This window comes from Gopherus evgoodei, chromosome 1 (assembly GCF_007399415.2).
Source record: "Gopherus evgoodei ecotype Sinaloan lineage chromosome 1, rGopEvg1_v1.p, whole genome shotgun sequence".
Classification (NCBI taxonomy): domain Eukaryota; kingdom Metazoa; phylum Chordata; order Testudines; family Testudinidae; genus Gopherus; species Gopherus evgoodei.
Window position 1 is genome coordinate 206,012,675 of NC_044322.1, and position 21,984 is coordinate 206,034,658.

At 42.8% G+C, this 21,984-nt stretch overlaps 1 protein-coding gene across 6 annotated transcripts in view; it reads right to left on the reverse strand.

Annotated features, from left to right (window-relative positions):
- Positions 1-21,984, reverse strand: part of ZBTB20 (zinc finger and BTB domain containing 20) — a 626,502-nt gene that overhangs the window by 11,916 nt on the left and 592,602 nt on the right. For 5 of the 6 annotated variants that reach the window (XM_030533280.1, XM_030533289.1, XM_030533273.1 and 2 more), the window contains one exon: positions 1,425-3,026. In XM_030533280.1, coding sequence (XP_030389140.1) covers positions 1,425-3,026 — 1,602 coding nt within the window. Of the gene's footprint in view, positions 1-1,424; positions 3,027-11,708; positions 11,785-16,351; positions 16,412-21,984 lie in introns of all 6 variants that reach the window. The other variant, XM_030533310.1, reaches the window with a different exon arrangement.

Here is a 21,984-nt window from a genome sequence, read left to right on the forward strand (position 1 = left end):
GCAAAGATTTCCTCAATGCTGATCATGTGATTTACCCAACGCAGCCTGCATAACTATCTCCTATAAGGTTTTACAAGGCAGAAGTCCTTATTGCTTCTGTAACAATTGCTGGTTATATAGCAAGAGTATATATCAATGCCACAGGACTTTTATATATGGTTTATAAAGCAATATAATATATAACCAATAATGTATATCTTACGTGTTTTAGAGCATGCTTCACAATAGCATCTAAGTGCTATTCATACATAAATATAAATAAAAATACATACACACTATATTATATATACATATATGCCAGGTGTGTGGAAGTGATATCTATGTGAGAAATTGGAGAGGCACGAGAGACATTTCTCTCTCTCTTGTGACTGCCTCTCCTGCACTTTGCCCATTTCCCACCCCATCCATATTATTCTAACATTTCAGTGCTCACGCAGCTAGGTAAATATTTCTTCCTTCTCCTTCCAAATGTGAAATTTCCTCCCAGAATTATAACTGCCTGACAGCCGGGATTCAGCCCTGAACCAAGGACAGCTTTTCCAAACAAGAAATGTCATTGCTTCAAAGTCTCAAGACTCTCCAAGGCTAGAAAAGGGAGCTTTATCCCAATGGGAAGTATAGATTCTCAGTTTTCCAGTGGGACACAAATCTTTTGCTTCTAACCCTAGAAGGTCCCAAAACACCAGCCTTTAATGCAGATACATTTTGAATGTATAGGAAAGCTGTTGTAGGTCATTTTTACAAGGTTGCCTTGGCACTTATTTAGGCTGACCTGCATAACTCAGACTTGGCTTCATCATTCATGAGTAATGCAACCAACTGAACCTCACACCACCACCAAGTATTCCATGCACACAGACGCACATAGCAGTGAATGACCCAATATTAATGACCCCTTCTCCAACAGACAAATTCTTTAATGGCTCTCAGTTAAAGATTCCTCATGTTGTTTCCAATAACATTTAGTTTCACCTTTAATCAAAGATCAACTTGTGCTAGGCAACATGTGTTAATTATTTCCTTGGATAGTCACTTAAGACACATTTCATTGTATAAAGGAAGAGTTACCTTTCCTGTATCCTTGACACCCTTAGATCCCTAAAGGGACCATCTATAGACTTAACCAGGAGCCTGTCCTGAGGCCCTTACTCATTCACTGACTTCAATAGGACTCCTCATGTGTGTAAAGGCTGATGGATCAGGCACCCAGTGTTTTCCCTTCCCATGTTGTGGTGAACTATATATTCTCATCACGGCAGTAACAGTGCCCAGAGATAACTGGAAGCCAGTAAGTATCTGAAGGCTGTCTCACGTCTGTGTTAGGGACTGGCACACTGGGAAATGGAATACCTGTCAAAATCAACTGCGTATTTATACAGGCTTGTCCCTGGGCTCACATATAAGCCAAGTGGCCATGCACTCACCTGTGTGTACAAACATGTGCTTGACGTAGTTCTGTTTGGCGGTGAAAGTCTTGTTGCAGAGAGTGCACTCGTAAGGCTTTTTTTCACCCTGTCCACCTGCTGTGCTGTGGCCCGCAGATGGGGCCAAGGGCTGTGGGGCTGGCAGCTGGGCAGTAAAGGTTGACAGGCCAGGCTGGGTCACTGTCACAAACTGTGTCTGTTGGCCAGCTAAGGGCTGGGGCAGGCTGAAAAGGAAAGGTTTAGGTCCACTGCCAGCAGACTGTGTGGTAAAGAGGGCGGGCAGGTAGGTGTTGCCAGCTGTGCCAATGACCTGTGTGTTGCTGGTCAGGGTCAGCGGCATCCTCAGATTGCTGGTGAGGGTTTCTGTCTGGCGTAAGTAAAGCTGGGTGCTTGGCAATGGTTGGGCAACTGTTGTGTTGACAGAAGGCTGCAAGGCCCCCTTTTCGCTGTTGTTACTGACAGTGACCACTTTGCTGTCCATTTCAATGTCATTGCTTCTGTCTGGCGAGGAAGTGTTGGCATCTAGGTGTTGCGGCTGGGTCTGTGTGCCTTCAGCAGGGACTTCATTTTGCTCTGCCTGGGAAGGTTCCTGCTGACCCTCTCGGCCCAAGTTAGCCATGAAGTGCTGCTCCATGGAATCTGGCTCAGTCCCAATGGAGGAACTGACTCCAGAGTCAAAACTCTCCCCCTTGGGCTCACTCTCAGTGCCTTCTGCTTGGTCAGTGTCCTCAGTGCATTCCTCAGACTCATTACGCTCCAGGATCTGCACCCTCTGCTGGCCATAGTAGTCATAGTCATCCTCCATCTCCTGTTTGATGTGGATGTTGCCCACCAGGGTCTGGATCCGGACTGGGCGTGGTTGCTTGCGGCAGTGTGTGGTCTCTGGAGTGGTGGAGAGGTACCGCTCCATCTGTTGTGAGCGCTCGTGGATCCGTGTAATCCAGCTGGGGTCTTCCATGTGATGGTCTCTGGGGAGCCCCAGGGCCGTTTCATGGTGGCTGACCACTGCTCCGCTGTAGAAGGAGCGCTCCCCACTGCCATTCTGCATGGAACAGGCATAGAGAGCCGAGTAGATCCTGTCCACGCTGTGCTGCGAGTGGCTCTGCAGGTAGCCAGACTCTGTGTCGCTGCTCTGCCCTGAGGTGCCCGATTCGGGGGTCCCCCTGGGCGTCTCCTGCCCAGAGTCCTGAATCACTGGGTAGACCTCCCCTACATTCTGCGAGACGATCCTTGTGCATTCATCAATTACAGTCTTGATCTGCAGGATGCTGGCAGCTGTGAGGATTTGCAGGGCCTCTGACTGTGAGACTCGCAGCACCCCACTGTACATGAAGTCAATGAGCTTTTGCACGGACTGGACCGACACCACTGAGGGGATCTCGATGTCGCTGTACCCCAGCAGCAGCTTGTCCTGGAAGAAGGGGCTGCCAGCTGCCAGCACGCAGCGGTGGGCGCGTAGCATGCTCCCGTGGATGCGGACCGTCACGTCACAGAAGTGGCCACGGTTGCGCTGCTCGTTGAGGGTCTCGAGCACAGAATTGCTGAAGTTGTGAAGGTTGATGCTGTGAATGCGCTCTGTCATCCCCTTGCAACTGATGTTACCTGTAGCAAAGGATGAGACAAAACAGAGGGACAGATCAGGGCTTGTCCTCTGCATGTCCACAGCTGAGATGCTGGCTAAAACACTTGCCCACTGCATATACGCCACAGGGAACATCTTAGAGGTACCATAAAAGGGCACTGAGCACAAAGCATCACTTCTACGCATGGAGATTATCAACTTCCCAGAGAAAAGATTTAGCAGGATTTCTATGGGATGGATGAGCAGAGACCCACGCCTTGAATCTTCAGGCAAAACTAGACAAGACACTAATGGTCAGATTCTCACTTACAGTAAAGATTTTTACACCACATTGGTAATATGATGAGTCTGTAGTTTATAAATTTCTGGCCCTCTATCTAGATCTGGATTTTGAAATCCCCAAAGTTAGGGCATAGTTAGATCCCGGGTATTGTATGTAGTTCAGCCCTTAAAAAAGGTGGCAGCCATTTGCAAAATCCAAATCTGGACCATGGTTTGGATTTGAAACCTTTCCAAAATTCCAACTTTATGTGTGTCCAGGGTTTTGGTTTACGTCATTCATTACTAAAAAGTGAACTAACCCATGGTCAAGAATCAAAGAAGATCCATTAACTTTCTCCCCTATTTTCACTGCACTTTGGGGTTTTTGACACTACACCGGCTAGGACTAGAACTGCTGCAATACCAAGACAAACGCTGTCTGAGGGTATTTATTGCCTGACTAGAAGTGGGAAGTAAAAGATACCTGGACAAAATGCCTGTTCTCAGGAGAACTTCATCAACTTGGCTTAACCAAGAAGTCTGGATAGTTTGGACAAGACCCGAATGTTGAGGTACAGATCTAACTGGTCCTCTTATTTACCTCTCACTGCTTCTACAGCTGGCTAAAAATAACTATCTTTTTAATCTTTCAGTCCGCTTCTCTCTCTTGATTTAATATTGCTGCTTCTCTTCTCCCGCTCTTGTCCCGTTAGATCAGTTGTTCTCAACCAGGGGTACGTGTTACATTTGGGGGGTACACAGAGTTCTTCCGGGGGTACATCAACTCATCTAGATATTTGCCTAGTTTTACAACAGGCTACGTAAAGCGAACTAGCAAAGTCAGTACAAACTCAAACTTCATACAGATCATGACTTGTTTATATTTCTCTATAAACTATACACTGAAATGTAAGCACAATATTTATATTCCAATTAGGGTGACCAGACAGCAAGTGTGAAAAATTGAGACAGCTGACGGGGCGGTAATAGGAGCCTATATAAGAAAAAGACCCAAAAATTGGGACTGTCCCTATAAAACTGGGACATCTGGTCACCCTAATTCCAATTGATTCATAATTATATGGTAAAAATGAGAAAATAAGTAATTTCTCAGTAACAGTGTGCTGTAACACTTTTGTATTTTTATGCCTGATTTTGCAAGCAAGTAATTTTTAAGTGAGATGAAACTTGGAGGTACGCAAGCCAAATGAGACACCTGAAAGGGGTACAGCAGTCTGGAAAGGTTGAAAGCCCCTGGTTTAGATAATAAGAAATTGGAGGCAAGTGTGTCTTCATATGTGCTTGTGAAGAACTTACCACACTCTGAAGGCTAAATAAATAATAGCCTTATTAATTTATCTGAGTGCTAAGATCCAAGACCAACGCAAATGTCACTGTTAGCATGTCTGTGAACATTCCATCAGAAACTTTCCCATCCCATTTCTGCAACCCACACTCACTGCAGTCATGCGCTAGTGCATGAGAAACTGAAAGGGAAACTGACTCTATAAAATCAGTACATCAACTAGCTTATTTTTATGGTTTAAGAAAAAACAAAGCAAATAAACAGCATCTAAGGCGATATTAATAACAAATGTAAGAATGTTTACATTTCTGAATATATGATTTTTAGCTTGCCAGTGTTCTTCTAAGTCCAACATAAAGAACATTTGGTCATTACTATTATTCTCATCTTAGAGACAGGCAGCAAAATGCTACCAACTGCAATTTGCTGAACAATGCAGTCCCCTCTCACTCACGTCCTTTCCTCCTCATTTATCCATTCCTGCTATCTCAAGCACCCTCTCTTCTGGTGCTTCAAAGAGAAACCATATTGGACATAAGTGGTTATTTAAATTCTCTGATGATAAAAGGGGACCAAAAAGGTCAGGAGCTAGAAATTTGGATGGGGACAAGCTGCCTAAAGGAGCCTGATGCCTGCAGAAGGAAACAGGCCAGTATTAGGGATTGCACTAATTTCTATATGAAAGTGGTCTCCTGGGTGATGCTCATATGGCAGCAATGCTTGGGAAATCACTAGTGGAATCATGGAGACTGTGAATTATATCTGTTCTGTTCACAAGCCTTGCCAGGACACATGACTGACGAGGGCACTGGAAAGGCCACTCCTAGATACTGCAGGTACCTCACAGGCATTCACTCACAGATATTGTAGGTATCACACCAAGTAATGTGAGTGGGCCTTTTCGTCCTCCTACACCAAGACAACCACCTCCCAGAATCCTCCTGGCCAGCCATGGACACTTCCTTATGTGTCAGATCACAGGAGAATTCAAGATGAACTCAAGATAAAACACATGGAATCTCCCTCCGAAAGACTGACAACTTGGAGGCACTATGGTGGTGGGGCCCCTGCAGAAGCAGGAGTGTGCTGTGGCTGACTGCTGAAGGAATGGCACCTCCTTTCTTCAAGGCCATCCCTGGACAAGGGCATGACGACGTCTAATTGAGCGGATACACACGACATGCTCTTTTTCCCAAGTTCTGCCAGATCAAAACATACCTATTGCAATCTGCTTTGATCATGAGGTACCCTTTTCATTCAAACTGATCTTTAAAACCAGTTCTCTCTGTAATTTTAATACATTTTATAAAATTTTTTTTATTAAATAATAGCAAGACGTACAACAGCCTAGCTTACCAAATCAAAATGGTTACCACTCACATCCAAAGAACACCGGAGGGAATACCCCAGAAGCACCAGGCTGATTCTATAAACGTATGGTTTGATTTTCAGAGGTGCTGTGAGTCCCTTCTCCTTTCGATGAACCAGTTCAGCCCCCATTAATTTGGAAGTTGTACTTTTGCAAACACGTTCATAGGAGAAGATACTTCAGTTCAACTTTATCTATTTCACTAGAATTTAGCTCTGGTGAAAGTTGCTGGACTGACAAGACTAAAGTCTACTGTTTATTCACAGGACAGGTACAACTTGAGCAGCATCAGGGCAAGCTTTGTTCATACATCCCTCTAGTATTCCCAAGCCCTAACCTGAAGAGAAAGGGGAATTCTGTGTCTATGCTCCATTCAGTCCTTGGAATAGAAGGGTATAGCTCGTTCAGGAAGGATAGGCAGGACAAAAAGGCAGAAGGTGTTGCACTACACATCAAAAATATATACACTTGTTCTGAGATCCAGAAGGAGGTCAGAAGCAGACTAGATGAAAGTTTCAGAGTAAAGATAAAATGGGTAAAAAATAAGGATGATGTCATGGTAGAGATCTACTACAGACGACCAAATCAGGAAGAGGAGGTGGATGAGGCATTTCTAGAACAAGCAATATAAATACACAAAACACAAGACTTGTTTGTAATGTGGGACATTAATGACCCAGACATCTGTTTGAAATGTAATACAGCAAAACACAACATTTCCCATAAGTTCTTGGAATGTATTGGGAACAACTTTTTGTTTTAGAATGAGGAAGTAAACAAGGAGGCAACCATTTTAAACTTAATTCTGCCAACAGGGAGGAACTGACAGCGAATCTGAAGGTCTAAGGCAATTTGGGTGATGTGATTTTGAAATGATGGATTTCATGATTGTAAGGAAAGAAAGTCATGAGAAAAGCAGAGTAAGGACAATGGATTTTAAAACAGCAGATTTCATCAAACCCAGAGAACTAGCAGGTAAGGTCCCATGGGAAGAAAACCTAAGGGAAAAAAGAAGTTCAGGAGATCTGGCCTAAAGGCACAACTGCAGACTATCCCAATGCAAATGAAAGATAGGAAGAACTGTAAGAGGCCAGTATGGCTCCATCACAAGCTCTTTAATGACCTGAAAATCAAAAAGGAATCATATAAAAACTGGAAACTGGAGCAAATTGCAAAGGAGGAATACAGAAGAATAGCACAAGTATGTAGGGACAAAACCAGAAAGGTGAGGGCACAAAATGAGTTATACTTAGCCAGGGACATAAAGGCAATAAGAAGTGGTTTTAAAAATACATTAGGAACAAGAGAAAGATAAAAAGGTCCTCTACTTAGTGGGGAATGAGGGTTAATAACTGAAGACCATCAAGAAAGCTGAGGTGTTTAATGTCTATTTTATTTCATTCTTCACGAAAAAGGTTAATGGTGATCAGATACTCAAAACAACAAGGGGGAAGGAACACAAGCCAAAACAGGAAAAGAAAAAGTTAAAGAATATTTAGATTAATTAGATGTATGAAAGTCAGCAGGGCTTGATGCAATTCATCCTTGGGTACTTAAGGAACTAGCTGAAGCAATCTCAGAACCATTAGCAATTACCTTGGAGAACAGCAAACATAGTACCTATCTTTAAAAAGTGGAAGAAAGAGGACCTGGGGAATTTCAGTCCCATCATCCTAACTTCAATACCTAGAAAGATACTCAAACAAATTATTAAATAATCAATCTGTAAGCACCAAGAGGATAATAAGGTTATAAGAAATAGCCAACATGGATTTGTCCAGAACAAATCATCCCAAACTAACCTAATTTCCTTTTTTGACAGGGTTACTGGCCTAGTGGTTAGGGGGAAGCAGTAGAGGCAATATATCTTGATTCAGATCCAGTTCCATATGACATTCTCATAAGCATACTAGGGAAAAGGGGTATAGATGAAATTACTGTAAAGTGGATGCATAACTGGTTGAAAGACCGTACTCAAAAAGTAGTTATCAGTGGTTCGCTGTCACACTGAAAGGGTATATCTAGTGGAGTTCCACGGGGGTCAGTCCTGGCTCTGGTACTATTCAATATTTTCATTAATGCCTTGGATAATGGAGTGAAGAGTATCTGGGAGATGTTGCAAGCACTTTGGAGGACTGGATTAGAATTCAAAACCTCCTTGACAAATTGGGGAATTTGTCTGAAATCAAAAAGATGAAATTCAATAAAGGTAAGTACAAAGTATTTTACTCAGGAAGGAAAAAATCAAATGCAAAACTACAAAATGGGGAATAACTGGCGAGGTGGTAGTACAGCTGAATAAGATCTGGGGGGTTACAGTAGATCACAACTTGAATGTGATTGTGAAAAAGGCTAATATCATTCTGGGGTGTAACAGGAGGTAACTGCCAGGCTCTGCTCGGCACTAGTGAGGCCTCAGCTGGAGTGCTGTGTCAGTTCTGGGTGCCACACTTTAAGAAAGATGTGGATGAATTGGAGAGAGTCCAGAAAGCAACAAAGATGATAAAAGGTTTAGAACACCTGACCTGTGAGGAAAGGTTAAACAAACTGGGCATGTTTAGTCTTGAGAAAAGAAGACTGAGGGGGGACCTGATAACAGTCTTCAAAGATGTTAAGGGCTGCTATAAAAAGGACAGGGATCGTTTGCCATGTCCACAGAAGGTAGGACAAGAAGTAATAGGCTTAACCTGCAGCCAGGGAGATTTAGGTTAGACATTAGGAAAAACTTTTTGACTATAAGGGTAGTTAAACTGTGGAACAGGCTTCAAATGAGGTTGTGGAATCCCCCTCACTGGAAGTTTTAAAGAACAGGTTGGACAAATATCAGTTAGGGATGGTTTAGGTTTACTGGGTCCTGCCTCAGCACAGAGGGCTGGACTTAATGACTTTATTTCTATGATTCTCTGCTGAAATGGCCAACCAGGGACCAGTCAGTACTGATTATGAGGGGATTTTTGATGTGATGTGGACAGCTAGGGCTAGATCCACAAAGGGAACTTAGACTTAGCGTTGCAGTGCCCTGTTGCCAAATGGAATCCATACCCCTGAGTTAGGACCCCAGGCTCCCTACAGAATGCATAGGGAACAGTAGGCTCCGAAGGCTGGGATTCACTGAAGCCAGCAAACTGAGTGAGGAACTGCCTCAGCTAGCCCACAGGAAATACTGAGGAGAGGCATGCAGGCTAAGCCGCACTCCTCAAAGAAATGTAGGTGCCTAATTCTGATCCTGAGGAAGGTAGTGTTGGTGCCCTTTTCCTTTCACGCTAGAGCCCAGTGGTTAGAGCACTCACCCATGCTATGAGACACTCAGGTTCAATTGCCACTTTGCCTGAGATGAGCAGGGACCTGAACCCAAGTCGGTCACCTCCCAGGAGAGTGCGCTAATCACTGGGCTCTGGGAATTTTTTTTGGAGGGGAAGGGGAATGAACTCTCTCAGTCTCTCCTGTTGAAGGTTTTTCATTTTGTATAAACACTTAAAAATGCCTGCCCCACAACTGGCAGAGAGGGGATTGAACCTGGGTTGCCCACTTCCTCGGGTGAAAAGGTAACACCCCCACTTTGTTTTGGATTGGGCCTAATCCAGTAGCACACTTATTGGATCAGGCCCAACAGGTGAGGTAAGTGGGGAAATGCTTAGTTTGAGAATCCTATTGGGGCATAGGCATGTACTAGGCACCAGGCATCAGGATTTAGGCAGCTGGGTGCATGCCTATTGGCAGAAATTTAGGCGCCTGTGGAATTAAGTGCCTACTGGGTTAGCTGGCAGCTGAGAAGGGGCTTTTGAGCCTCTAAATTTTGGATTTAGGCACCTAAAGTGGCTGTGAAGTGCATAAATCCCTCAGTGAATCTAGCCTCTGTCCTCTAGGAACTGGACTGACACCCACTAGAGTCATTTCATATACAAGCAGACAGACAGGCTTTTGGTTACTAGCATCATGGCAAACTTTTTGCTTGAAAAATCCCTTGTTTAGTGACTTACTACAAAAGTTTCGTTTATCGAATTCCTTCCTTCCTTCCTTCCAATCACCACACCCAGGTGCCAAGTCTACACACCTATTACAAATGTCAAAAGGAGCCCTGCCCCACTATGTGAGAGTGAGGAGACCTGCAGCTGAAGTGCCCATACCTATGAGAGCCTCAGCTAGAGTACAAATAACTAGGACAAACAAGAAAGTCTTGGGGTGCGTAGGAGAAACAGGGAGAGAGTGGGGGCAGAAAAGCATGGAAATAATATGATGAAGTTCTTTCCGGGTCTCTGTCTGCCAGTTGTCACTAGATATAGCTGTAGTTATCCAAAATCAAGACAACCCCAGAAAGCTTGAAAACAGATTATTTGCCACATTGTCAAACATGCTAATACACGAAATCTAGTAGTACAAACATGCAGTAATGCCACCCAGGCAAGCACATAAACTATAAGGACTGGCCTGAATCAAGGCTCCAGGTCCAACAGCACCTCCTACACTCTAAGGAAGACTGAATTTAGACCCAACCTTTGTGTCTCTCCCTTAACTATACAATGTGCCAAACCAAAAGTCCAAAGTCAGACCCCCCCATAAAATGTGAGCTTTGCAGGTTGGGTCTGAATCTAAAATAGACATTACTTAGTTATACAGCATACAGAGAAGGGGGAACACTATATGGCAAGTAAGAATGTGTGTCAATATCTTGAAAGCCCAAGATATCAGAATGAAGTGTAATGAATATATGCTTACGCCCCGCCCCCAACAGTCACTGCACAGAATGTCTAGCAAAGGGGAAATGACTGTGGTCTTGGTCTAGTCCCAGGCCTTCCACTCTTTTTAGAGTTAAGACAGTGGGAAACCTTTCTGTGAAATTTCAAGCAGCCTTTGTTAAGTGCTCCCTTTCTTTTCACCCGGTGAACAGCCACATATAGATCTTGACGGACTCATTCTGAGAAGCTACTGTAGGAGGGTTTTGTCCCTGTTCTGTGAAAGCAACTTCTGATTGGAGGAGTATTCAGAAACTGGATAAGAAAGAAAGAGTGTGAAAATGCAAAAGCCATTAGATAGGCAATGAATAGGCATTTGGCTCATTAAGAAAGAAAGAAAGAAAGATAAAGAAAATTCTTTTGCATAGATTATGCACATTGCAGGTCTCCTGGGATTGGGATATGAAGCTGCCATGGTATAATGGTGAAATGTATTACTGTGCATGTCGGAAAAATGATCAGTTTCCCCATCAGCAAATGTATTGACTAAACTGTCTGATTATTCACAGAAATATGAATGGAATTCATCCTGCACTTGTATAATGGAGCACAACATGGATGGAAAAGGGGAAAGACATCTGTTGCGCAATAAATGACCAAATGTTTAGTTTACTGCTTTCCTGAATCCAGCACTTCCTGCTGAGCTTTTTGCTGCAGGTGTCCAAAAGAAGTAGGGTTTTAACATTAGAATAAAAATGAGAAAGAGACATTGATGCACAGTACTGCATGGGAAAGGGGTGGCACAAGGAAACAGCACGCAGCCTGCTAGATGTTACGGAAAATGTAGATGGTAGTGATGAGACGCTGAATTATGGAGCAGTTCTGAATGTGGATTTCTATGTGCAAAAATATTGCAGAGAGAGCTGCGCAAACTTTGGCAGTTCTGGCCAATAAAAGTGACCATATGTTTAACATAAATGCAGAAAATGATCCCTGGAATCCTTCAGTAACAGTTCAGTTAGCAGGGGATCTAAGTGGTACGGAAGACCGCTAAAGCCACTCATTAGTGTTAAGTACTTTAAAGCTTATTTACTGTAGTAAGTTTCTACTGTGTGGCCATAAGGTGTCCTCAACTGCAAAGTAAACACTAGATTCTTCAATGCTGACAGCTGAAAAAAATCATAGAATTTGATTTTCTACAGTGTTCATCATAGTATCTCAAAGCTTATTACAATGTAATGACTATTGCATTGCTAGAGGTGCAGTGACTGGGCAACCACAGAAGCCATTATTGCGCAGCAGTATCTCTACAGACAGCCTTGTACTTTAAACCTCTTTGACTCAGAAAGGGAATGGTGGGCAGGACACCAGCATCCTCTCTCTCTCTCTTTTTTTTTGTTTTGGAAACATACGAAGGGATCTTTAATGTGGATAACCAGCAGAGCGGAGCAGAAGGGCCCTCCTTCACTTTCTCACCTGAAGGGCAAAAAGAAAGATGAGCCTATATCCTGGAAGTGTTTTCTCTGCTGAAGTCAGGCTTTGCCTAAATTTTCCCCAGATGCAATGGAGAATTGTTTGGAAATCTGTCAAACTGATATTTATACAGTATTAACTAGACCTGGTTGATCATCACTAATAACCTTATACTCCTGAAAGAAAGATGGGCCAAACCCAAAACCCTGCATCCAAACACCCTCAAACTTTGGCAGAGACTGAAATTTGATTTTGGACTTAGATTCAAATTTTGTAAATGGGCACTTATTTTTAAATGGGCTTTTCTGGCTCCAAATATCCTTCAATTTGAGTTGCTCTAAATCAGGGGTAGGCAACCTATGGCACATGTGCCGAAGGCGGCACACAAGCTGATTTTCAGTGGCACTCACACTGCCCGGGTCCTGACCACCAGTCCAGGGGGCTCTGCATTTTAATTTAATTTTAAATGAAGCTTCTTAAATATTTAAAAAACCTTATTTACTTTACATACAACAATAGTTTAGTTATTCATTATAGACTTATAGAAAGAGACCTTCTAAAAACATTAAAATGCATTACCAGCAAGCGAAACCTTAAATCAGAGTGAATAAATGAAGACTCGGCACACCACTTCTGAAAGGCTGCCGAACCCTGCTCTAAATCAAGATCTGGGAGGTCAACGCTGCGTGCAAGAGCTGAGAGAGGCTGGGGAAGAATCCCCCCTATTCAGTAGGGATATAGGGCCAATATAAATCCAGAATCTGGAGGATGCAAAGATGGCATAAAGTCCTCCATGCCCCTGGGCTGTGTCTTCTTTGCTGTACCACTCAGTAGATGTAGCATAGAAGCTAGCCCTGGACTTTTGACTTGGATTCCTCTCTTTTCTGCAGAAATCGACTGTGAGCTTCTTCGCATGCATACCAAACGCCTGATCCTGATTGGTGCTGAGCACCACCTGAATGGTGCGGAGGATCCTGAACTCCCACTGAAGTCATGATAGGATCCCAAGAGGAGTTTCCCACTTTACCCTTGGGATACATTCTAATATGCCTGTCACAATGCATGTCAGTGCTTCTCCTGAAATGTCACACTGGATAAACCTGGTTTTTCTGCTAATTTCTTTGAAAAAGCATATTTAACTCTCACACTCCGTCAGTGCCCATCCATCATCAAAATGCCACTTCCTACTCAGAAGGGTGCAGAATCTGATTGGTAGGGCAGGAACCTGGGAGTTTGGAATCCTGGGTTCTCTTCTTGGTTCTGCCACTTACTCACTGTATGTCAGTGGCCCAGAGACTAGCTCCTATATGCCCCATCGCAGCAAACTAATATGACCTTCTTCTGCTACTGCAGCCCAGCTGGGTCTCAGCATACCCATTTGCTCCTCCTAGCCCACTATTGTTGCAACCTTCTGCTTCCCTACAAGCATCATTGGAAACCTGTAATTTCTGGTTCTATAAAACTGCTCCACAAATGCTGGAGCTACACAATCTTCTGACTCTTCAAAGCAATTGTGGGAGGCCACTAATCCTGAATTCTGATTTACAGAGGGATGATTGTGCATCTGCTATTGCTGCTGCAGTTATTTCAAGCACTTTCTCTTTGCTGATTCAACAAGTCATCACTGTGCTTCTTCGGTGTTGCATTTAGAGCAGACAGGGGTGCAGCAGGTTGAGTACCACATAGGACGCTTTGCTTGATTCATTTCAGCACTCCTGCTTTCACTTAGAAGACAGTGGCACATTATACCTGCAGTCCTGATGTTCTAAAATCTAGACTGAAATACACTGGAGATTTAGTGAATGTTTCCTAACATTTTTCCCCAAATTAACCTTCTGAGATGGGAACCACATTCTCACTAGGACTGCGTGAAATAGCCACAGAAATCCTGAAGATCTGAAGATTTCTTCATTTTATATTAAAAAAATTGTCTAATGCTGCCCCCGCCCCTTTGGAAATTTTATAGGTTTTCATTAAAAAGCAAACCCACTTCTGAATGAAAAGGAACTTTATTTTGTAGTAAAAACTTCAAGATTTGCATAAATTTGACATTTGGTTCAGCTGAAGTTCAGCATTCACATGAAAACACACGAACATGTTGGTAAGTCCTAGGGTGATCAGATGTCCCAATTTTATAGGGACAATCCCAATATTTGGGGCTTTTTCTTATATGGGTGCCTATTACCCCCCACCCTATCCCAATTTTTCACACTTGCTGCCCGGTCACCTTAGTAAGTCCTATGTTTTGAGGACGAGCCAGTTAATTTCCTAAATATTTTGAATTTCCTGAGCTGGAAAGGACCTAGAATGGAATGCTAATATATTTTCATAAAATTTCACCAAAAGGTTTGTAGTCAACCCCTAGATTCTGGCTGAGAATATATGACAAACCCACATGATAAAGAACAGGTCAAAGAGAAAAGGGAACTACTTTTCCTTTCCATTTAACAGGTTGTGGGCCTGATTCACCACTGTTTTACCTTCCATTGATTTCAATGGAATTATACCAAAATACGACTGGAATAATGCAGTTCAGTGCTTTTATATTCCTGGCCTATAGCAGGGTCCTACCTCCTGAAGCCTCCTTGAAAGGGGACTTTAAGGGGAAATGCTGGTAGGGAGATGTGGGAGGATGGAGGAACATTTGCAAACTCTGCGGGAGAGCTGACCAAGAACACCCCGGCTTTCTGTTGCTTTAAAGGTTTACTGGAGTTTTTGCCTTATCATCTGCTTGAACATCTTGAAAATCAGTATCTCTTTGTATAGTATCTGTCTAAAACAAACACCAGATGACACTACACAAGTTGCCTTTAACCCTACCAGATTGTTGCTAGAATCAAAATATGTAGCAGTCTACATCTAACAGGAAGTACTGTATTTTTACTAGCATAACAACCATTAACATGTCAGTAATGTACTCTGTGTAAGAAAGGACTGTGTGCTAAAATCCACCAAACATTTTTGGATTTTCTAGCCCAATAACTAAATCTATCTGAGAGGAAGAAAACAACATGGAATAAAAAATGTAGAACCTCTCCAGGTGTCTGGCAAATGAGCAAGAATTTGCACTTCCCATTGATTCCCTATCTCTGTCTTGAAATCTCAGTTGAAAAGATTTTTATTTTTAATTTATGCAACACACATTCTTCTCCTTTCCTGCGTAAACTGTCCTGCATAATTCCCTGCTCGTTTGCCCAATTATGACAAATCCATTTGGCATCTAAACAAAGACTAAATACAGACCTTCCTCAAATAAAACTGGTGCCCAGGATTTGAATGTCCTACCTACAGCAAGCACAAACACCCATGCTGGGGATGGCAGCCTCTGTATCACCCCCTGGGCTGGAGGAGCAGCCACCATGGTTCTACCCCATGCTCTGCCTGCAGGATGGGAGGAGGATTCTGCTTGCCCACTGCTTGTTTACTCCAGCTTTGAGAAATGTTGTGGTGTGTATCTTTCACTCTCTTGTGCCTCAGTTTCCTCATCTGTAAAATGGGGATAATACTACTGGCCCTAACCTACAGAAGAGATGCAAGCATTACAAATTGTTTGGAATTCCTTGGATGAAAGGTATCAGAAACAGGCCAGGTATTAGCTCCTCTGATTCCTTTAGAGTTTTGTTCTCCAGGCTTGAAGTCACTGAGTTTTCTTCCTATACTTTTTCAATGTCTTGATTCCCCACCCATGTCTCCTGACACTCAGCAGCCTACTTATAATTGCAATGCACTGGTTATAAGTAGCAGTTTCCTTTCACAGTATCTTGGTGACCATAGGTTTCTAACTGCCAATGACATGCCCAACTATTTTTAAGTTAAAAGATTTATTCCTGTTACAAGAAATAGGATTTAGCTCTCACATTTTCTCTTCAGACATGTACTTTTGGAACATAGGGAGAGTAGAAGAGATAAAAGGTTCATCTAACACAGCATCCTGCCTGCAAGCAGCATCCTGAACCTTTACAGTTCCTTGCAATTTAGAGGAATGCTTTAAAAACACATGCAATATACCTGACCTCTCCTCCCATCTACCACTGAAAGTTGCCTCTGCCTTGGGTGTATACCTTGGAACATGGTTCCTGATTCCTTCCTGCATCCTTCCACAGTGGAACTGGATTAGCACTAATATGGTTAGGGCCCTTCATATCGACAAGGAGGCACAGAGCAGAAGGCATTATTCCTATAGTCATTTGTATCCTTTCAATTTTTTATAAACTAAGGTAATCTGTTTTCTGGTTTTAAATCACACACCACGCACACACTTACTTCCCTTCTCTCAGTCCTGTGCAGGGTTTGCTGATTTTTGTCTCCAAGACTGATAGCAAACTGGACAGAAAACAGCAGGGAATCAGATGATAAATCAAAAAAATCCCAAGGCCAGATCCTTAGCTGGTAAAAATCATTGACTTCACTGGGGTTACGTGGGTTTACACTACCCTCCACCCCCAGCGTATTAAAAAAAAAAGTAGAAGAAAACAGTTTATAAAAGTGCCCTCCCTTAACTGGAAACAAACAAAACAAAATGGCCACACGATGGCACCATTTCCTCAGATGAGAAATCAAGCTACTACTACCGCTACTGTCTTTATTACTTGAACTTTTTAATGTCTCAGTGAAAACTGTTTCTGCTGTGCTCACATGTTCCCAAAGATACAGGAGTGAGACTGCTTATACCAAATCCAAATTTGGCCCAGATTTCATTTATCTGCTATGGGTTTAAGGCTGTTTGACTAAAATCTGGGTGTTCTCTATTGCTAGTATTTTCCTCACAGAGCCAATTTGTATTACTCATAGGATATGCTGTACTTGTTACAGTGTATCATCTACTGAACAAATGAGATGGAGCCAACAATGCCCATGAAGTTACTGTGTCTTTGAGGGTTTTTCCTTCAAGTTTAAAATGGAAGGATGTTTACTGGAGAAGGGAAGAATTTGCTTCCAGGAAAATGTGGGCTTCACTGGTGATGTATCTTTCTTCTTTAAGGTCCTTATTCAAAGCCCGATGAAGTCACTGGGAATGTTTTCATTAGCTTCAATGGACTTTGACCAAACCTTCAAAGTGCCCCTGAGATTGAAGCCCCATAAGAAAGATGAGTGTTGGCTCTTCTTGCTCTTTTCTCTGCATTTGACTGCAGGGATTTACACCGTCAATGGAAACAGTCCTTAGGAGGGGAGTGAATGTAATAATTGGCACTGCTGCACTGATAACTGTCTCCCCAAAATGGTAACTGTTACCCTTAAGCATCTCTGGATTTGCCCCTGTATCAATTACCTTTTCCCAAGACTGGGAGGAAGTGTATCAGTTTGAGTGTGCTTAAATACAGTAAGGCTAAAAGCCTGTGGGCTTTGGTTAAAAGGAAAATATAGATTAAAACCCCTTAAGATAATTATCTGTTTAGAAGGTTTTTGCTCAGCCCAGAAACCCTCTATAGGGAGTATTTTTAGCAGTCTGTGAAGGAAAGGGAGCCTTTATAGGGAAGTAGTGTGTGGAATTTGTTTTATCTACAGACACAGCGTCTGATTGCAATAACTTGGAGTGGGGAAGCAGCTTGTGAAAACCTGAGCCAGAAGTGGGAAAGGAGTTTCTGTCTGGACAGAATAGGGTGACCGGATGTCCCAATTTTATAGGGACAGTTCGATTTTTGGGTCTTTTTCTTATATAGGCTCCTATTACCCTCCACCCTGTCCCAATTTTTCACACTTGCTATCTGGTCATCCTAGGACAGAAGCTACCATCAGACCTCAGGTGACAGAGAAGTAACTGAGGGTGGCTGGACCACACAGCGCTATATATACGTCCCGCACACAGCACGAGAGAGGCGAGTTGCGCATGTGTGGTCCGACGAGCACGGCTATTGAAGATCTCTGACTCCAGACACAAAGGCATTGCTGCACCTACAGTGGAGCACCCAGAGAGATATCACTTGAAGAATAATGCCTGGTTTTGTTTGGTTAGTCTTTTGATGTGTCTCCTTGATCTGTTAACTAGTTTTTAACTAGTAAGACTGACTGCTGCAGTAAATTTTCCAACCCTAGAAATAATGTAAGAGAGAGAGAGAGAGCTCTTAAGAGTTGGACTGTGGCTTTTTTATGTTGAGTTTTCAGGGAAAGGAGGGAGCTGTCTCCCCCACAAGGAACATCAGAGAGCAGGAGTGCACAGACAGCTATTGTGAAAGGTCTTTGTTCAGCCCCATGCAGGAAAAATCTCTGTGCATCTTTCCATCTCTGCATGGCTGTGCAGCAGCTGCTTATGATCTAGCCCATATGAGCAGAGTGATAGTGGCACATACTCAGCATAAGACATGATTTTGTTTCTGGACATTACAGCCTACTAAAACAATTTCTGTCCACAGCTACACCTGTACAACCATAAGCAAAGGTATATCTCCAACATCACCTCGTTTAATTTTGGTGTGATGTAAGTAATAAAAACAGATTCAGCCCTAGGCTACACTTAGGGTTATTTGATGTTATTAGATTGAACTGTGGCAAGAAGCAGATATTGCAGTTTTTAATATTCCAATAAAACATTTGAAATTGTTTTTAAAAATTGGTGTGAAACATACACTGACACTAACAGGGGATACTAATATAGTTGATAAGTTATCACCTGTGGGTCAAATTCTGCCCTCAGTTACATCCCATACCCTTCTCAGTCAAGAACATCACCTTAAGCAGGGGTTTTCTCTCATTCATGTACTGTCCTGGCCCTACCTTTTCCAGAATGACTGAATGGAATCACAGCATAAGGTACACCTATTAAACTCAATGTGGTTGCATAAGGTATCCATGAATCTGTGTGGAGAAGTCACCTTTTTTGTTTTTATTTCCTCTAGCACACTCCTCCCCTCCCCCCCACCTCGGCCCCAAAAAAATCTACATGTTACCACCCCTCTCTTCTAAGTATAAAGAACTTTTCAAGATTTTTAATAGATGTACAATATTGCCATACTTACATTGTCACTGGTTAAAACTCAAAAATAACTTTTGGGAGACTACTTTTAACTCACACTACTTCTCTCCTGGGGGCTTTCACGGAGCAGCATTACCCCGCACGTCACTAACTAGTACAGAGTATGCTGTGTATCCTACCTATGCAGAGATCTTTTCAGTGTTTAACATAGCCAGGTATAGTGCACAAACTAGAGATGCATGAGGGTTCTAGTATTTGTTTTCACATGTTTCATGGGCTTTGAGAATACCTCAAAGAACCTTTCATAGTGATGAATTAACTAGAGATCTAGACTTCTCACTGTTTATTTCAGTTCCTGAATGGTGGAAATGTAAGACTAGATCTCATGTTATTTTGTCCTCATAAATGACTCCATGAAACAACAAAAACATTCACAGCAAACATAAATACTGAGAGAGCACTGAACACACTGTTGGTGCCAATATAAACAGTAATATCTGAATTACTATGGAACCCAAATGCACAATGCTTCCATAAACAGATAGTTGTGTTCACTCATCACACAGCAGGCTGGTAAGACACGCTCAGAAGTTTGGGTGGCACCCTTCAGTCACAAATACCTTATTTTCGCTTCCATAATAGTTCAAAGCATATTGTATGTACTGTAATACTACGATCTGCTCTAGTGCCTTCCACTAGAGAATGAGAAAATGCTTTGCAAACATTTATGGGCTGTAATGAGTCGGATCTCAATTTTATGTTTTAGTATCTCCAGCAGCACAGTCCATGTGAAAGCCCTACTCAGTCAAGAATATCTCTTCAAGTAGCACCTGGGTTTTTCCTCTCCTTCAGGTGCTGACCAGCAGGGATGACTCTAGGCACCAGCAAAGCAAGCAGATGCTTGGGGCAGCCCATTTGCAGGGGCAGCAGCCCACTGGGATCCAGCCTGGGAGCTGAGAACCAACAGGGGGTCTTGGGAGCTGTAGTTCTTTGGTTAGTTCCCTGCATACAGAGGCAGCCCTGGAGCAGGGAAAGAACTACATTTCCCAGCATTCCCTTGGCCTTTATCAACAGGAAAGGGAGGGGGAGGGAGTACAGTAGCTGAAATCTCATGCTGCAGCTTGCTGTGAATAGAGAGCTCACTGCTAGAGCGGGGTGGCGCTGTGAATGGGGAACAAGTGTGCCCAAGGAGTAGAAGGCTTTGGCCCAGATATCTCCTTCAGAAGAAATCCCCAGACTGGATTAGGGATACTGGTGTGACCCCACCCTGCAGCCCCCAAAGAAGGAATTAGGTGGACTAAATGGACAGTGCCCCTCTCTATCTGAAGCCTAGCAAGGGAGATATGTGGATCCCACTAGAATTTAAAATGAAAAGTAAGGGAGCTGGGGCGGCAGGGGATGCAGGTGGAGGGGTAGAGCCCAGGGCTGGGGCAGCAGTGGTGTGTGTGGGGGGGAGAGCCCAGGCCGGGGGTGGGGGCAGCCAAAATTTTTTTTGCTTGGGGCGGCAAAAACCTAGAGCCGGCCCTGATGACCAGGCCCTACCGTATTTGGAATGACTGAATGAGATCATGGCACAAGGTACTAAGGCTGCTTTCAGGAGAGAAAGCAAGAGAAATGCAGAGCAAGTGAGTCTGGAACGCCAAATGAGGTTTGCAAAAAGTTCCTAAGTTGGAGTGATGAGAGAACAGAATGGCAACAAAATCTACCCTACCAATAATTGTAATCTTTGGTTACCCAAAGTAGTTGGGTAACTGGACATGGTCTGGTTAATAATTCCTCGATCCCTTAAATCAATGTTTCCTAAAGTGTGGCTTGCACATCCTGAAGGAGTGCAAATGACTAGCCAGGAGGGGCATGGAGGATGTGTACCTTCAGATGAGTAGGCCTTTAACAACATGTGACAGCGCTGAAAGGGGTGTGATTACTTTTCATTTTCTTGATGGGAGATTCACCTTTCAAAAGTGTGGGAATTGCTGACATATAATTGTTGTATGAGATAACTCATTCTGGAGCATACGAGGAAGGAGCTACTCTTAACTAAAAGTCTTCACACATCTGAGTAGGAGGTGGCTCAGGAAATATATGTAGTTAAGACATCAAATTGCAGCGACCAGAATATTATTAAGTTTGACGCCCTTGCAGGAGGATCATATCACAAGGTAGGCTCTGACATGCAACTTCAAGGAGGAGGATTATTAAGAAAATTGAAGAAATTAGTTTGAAAGAGCCTGAACGGAAAAGATAAGAAATTAAAATCCATAAAATCAGCAGCGAGGTGGCCTTAAAAATCCTTTATTAGGATCAATATGCATATCCCAGGACAACAGCAACAACCGAAAAAGGAAGTGGAATAACACCAGGATGGTTAAGTACAAAGGCACAAGAGTTTATTAAGGCTGAAAAAGTTTCCTTCCAAACATGGAAATCATGCCTAAGTGATGCTAATAGAACAGAGCATAAACTGTACAAGGCAAGATGTAACACAGAGATTAAAGAAGTGAAGAGGAAATTTTAAGAAAAATAGCTGAAGGTATAAAGAAAGTACTGTAATAACAAATTCTTTAAATACATCAGAAAGAAGGTCACAAGGCAATGACTGATGCCTAAGAAATACCTTAGATAGCACGGACAGACGAATTAAATAGAGAAAAGACTTCATGGGTTAGGTAGGCCACCGGTGTGTAAAAAAGGTAGGGTAATCAAAGAGGATACAGCAATTTCACAATCTATGTTATTTTTTAGCATCGGTTTTCAGTATGGAGAATGATGGGGCAAGGAAAATGATCTCAGGGTAGGAAGGTGATGGCACTGTCCAGGAGAACATTATAAAATAAAGAAACAAACAAGCAAAAAAATAAGTAAGTAAATAAATACATAAATAAAGGAGGGGGTAATAGAATATCTTAAGAAATTAAACTGTAATGGATGGCTTTCATCAAGGAACTATGAATAAAATTGCTGAGCTACTAATACAAGTATGTAATTG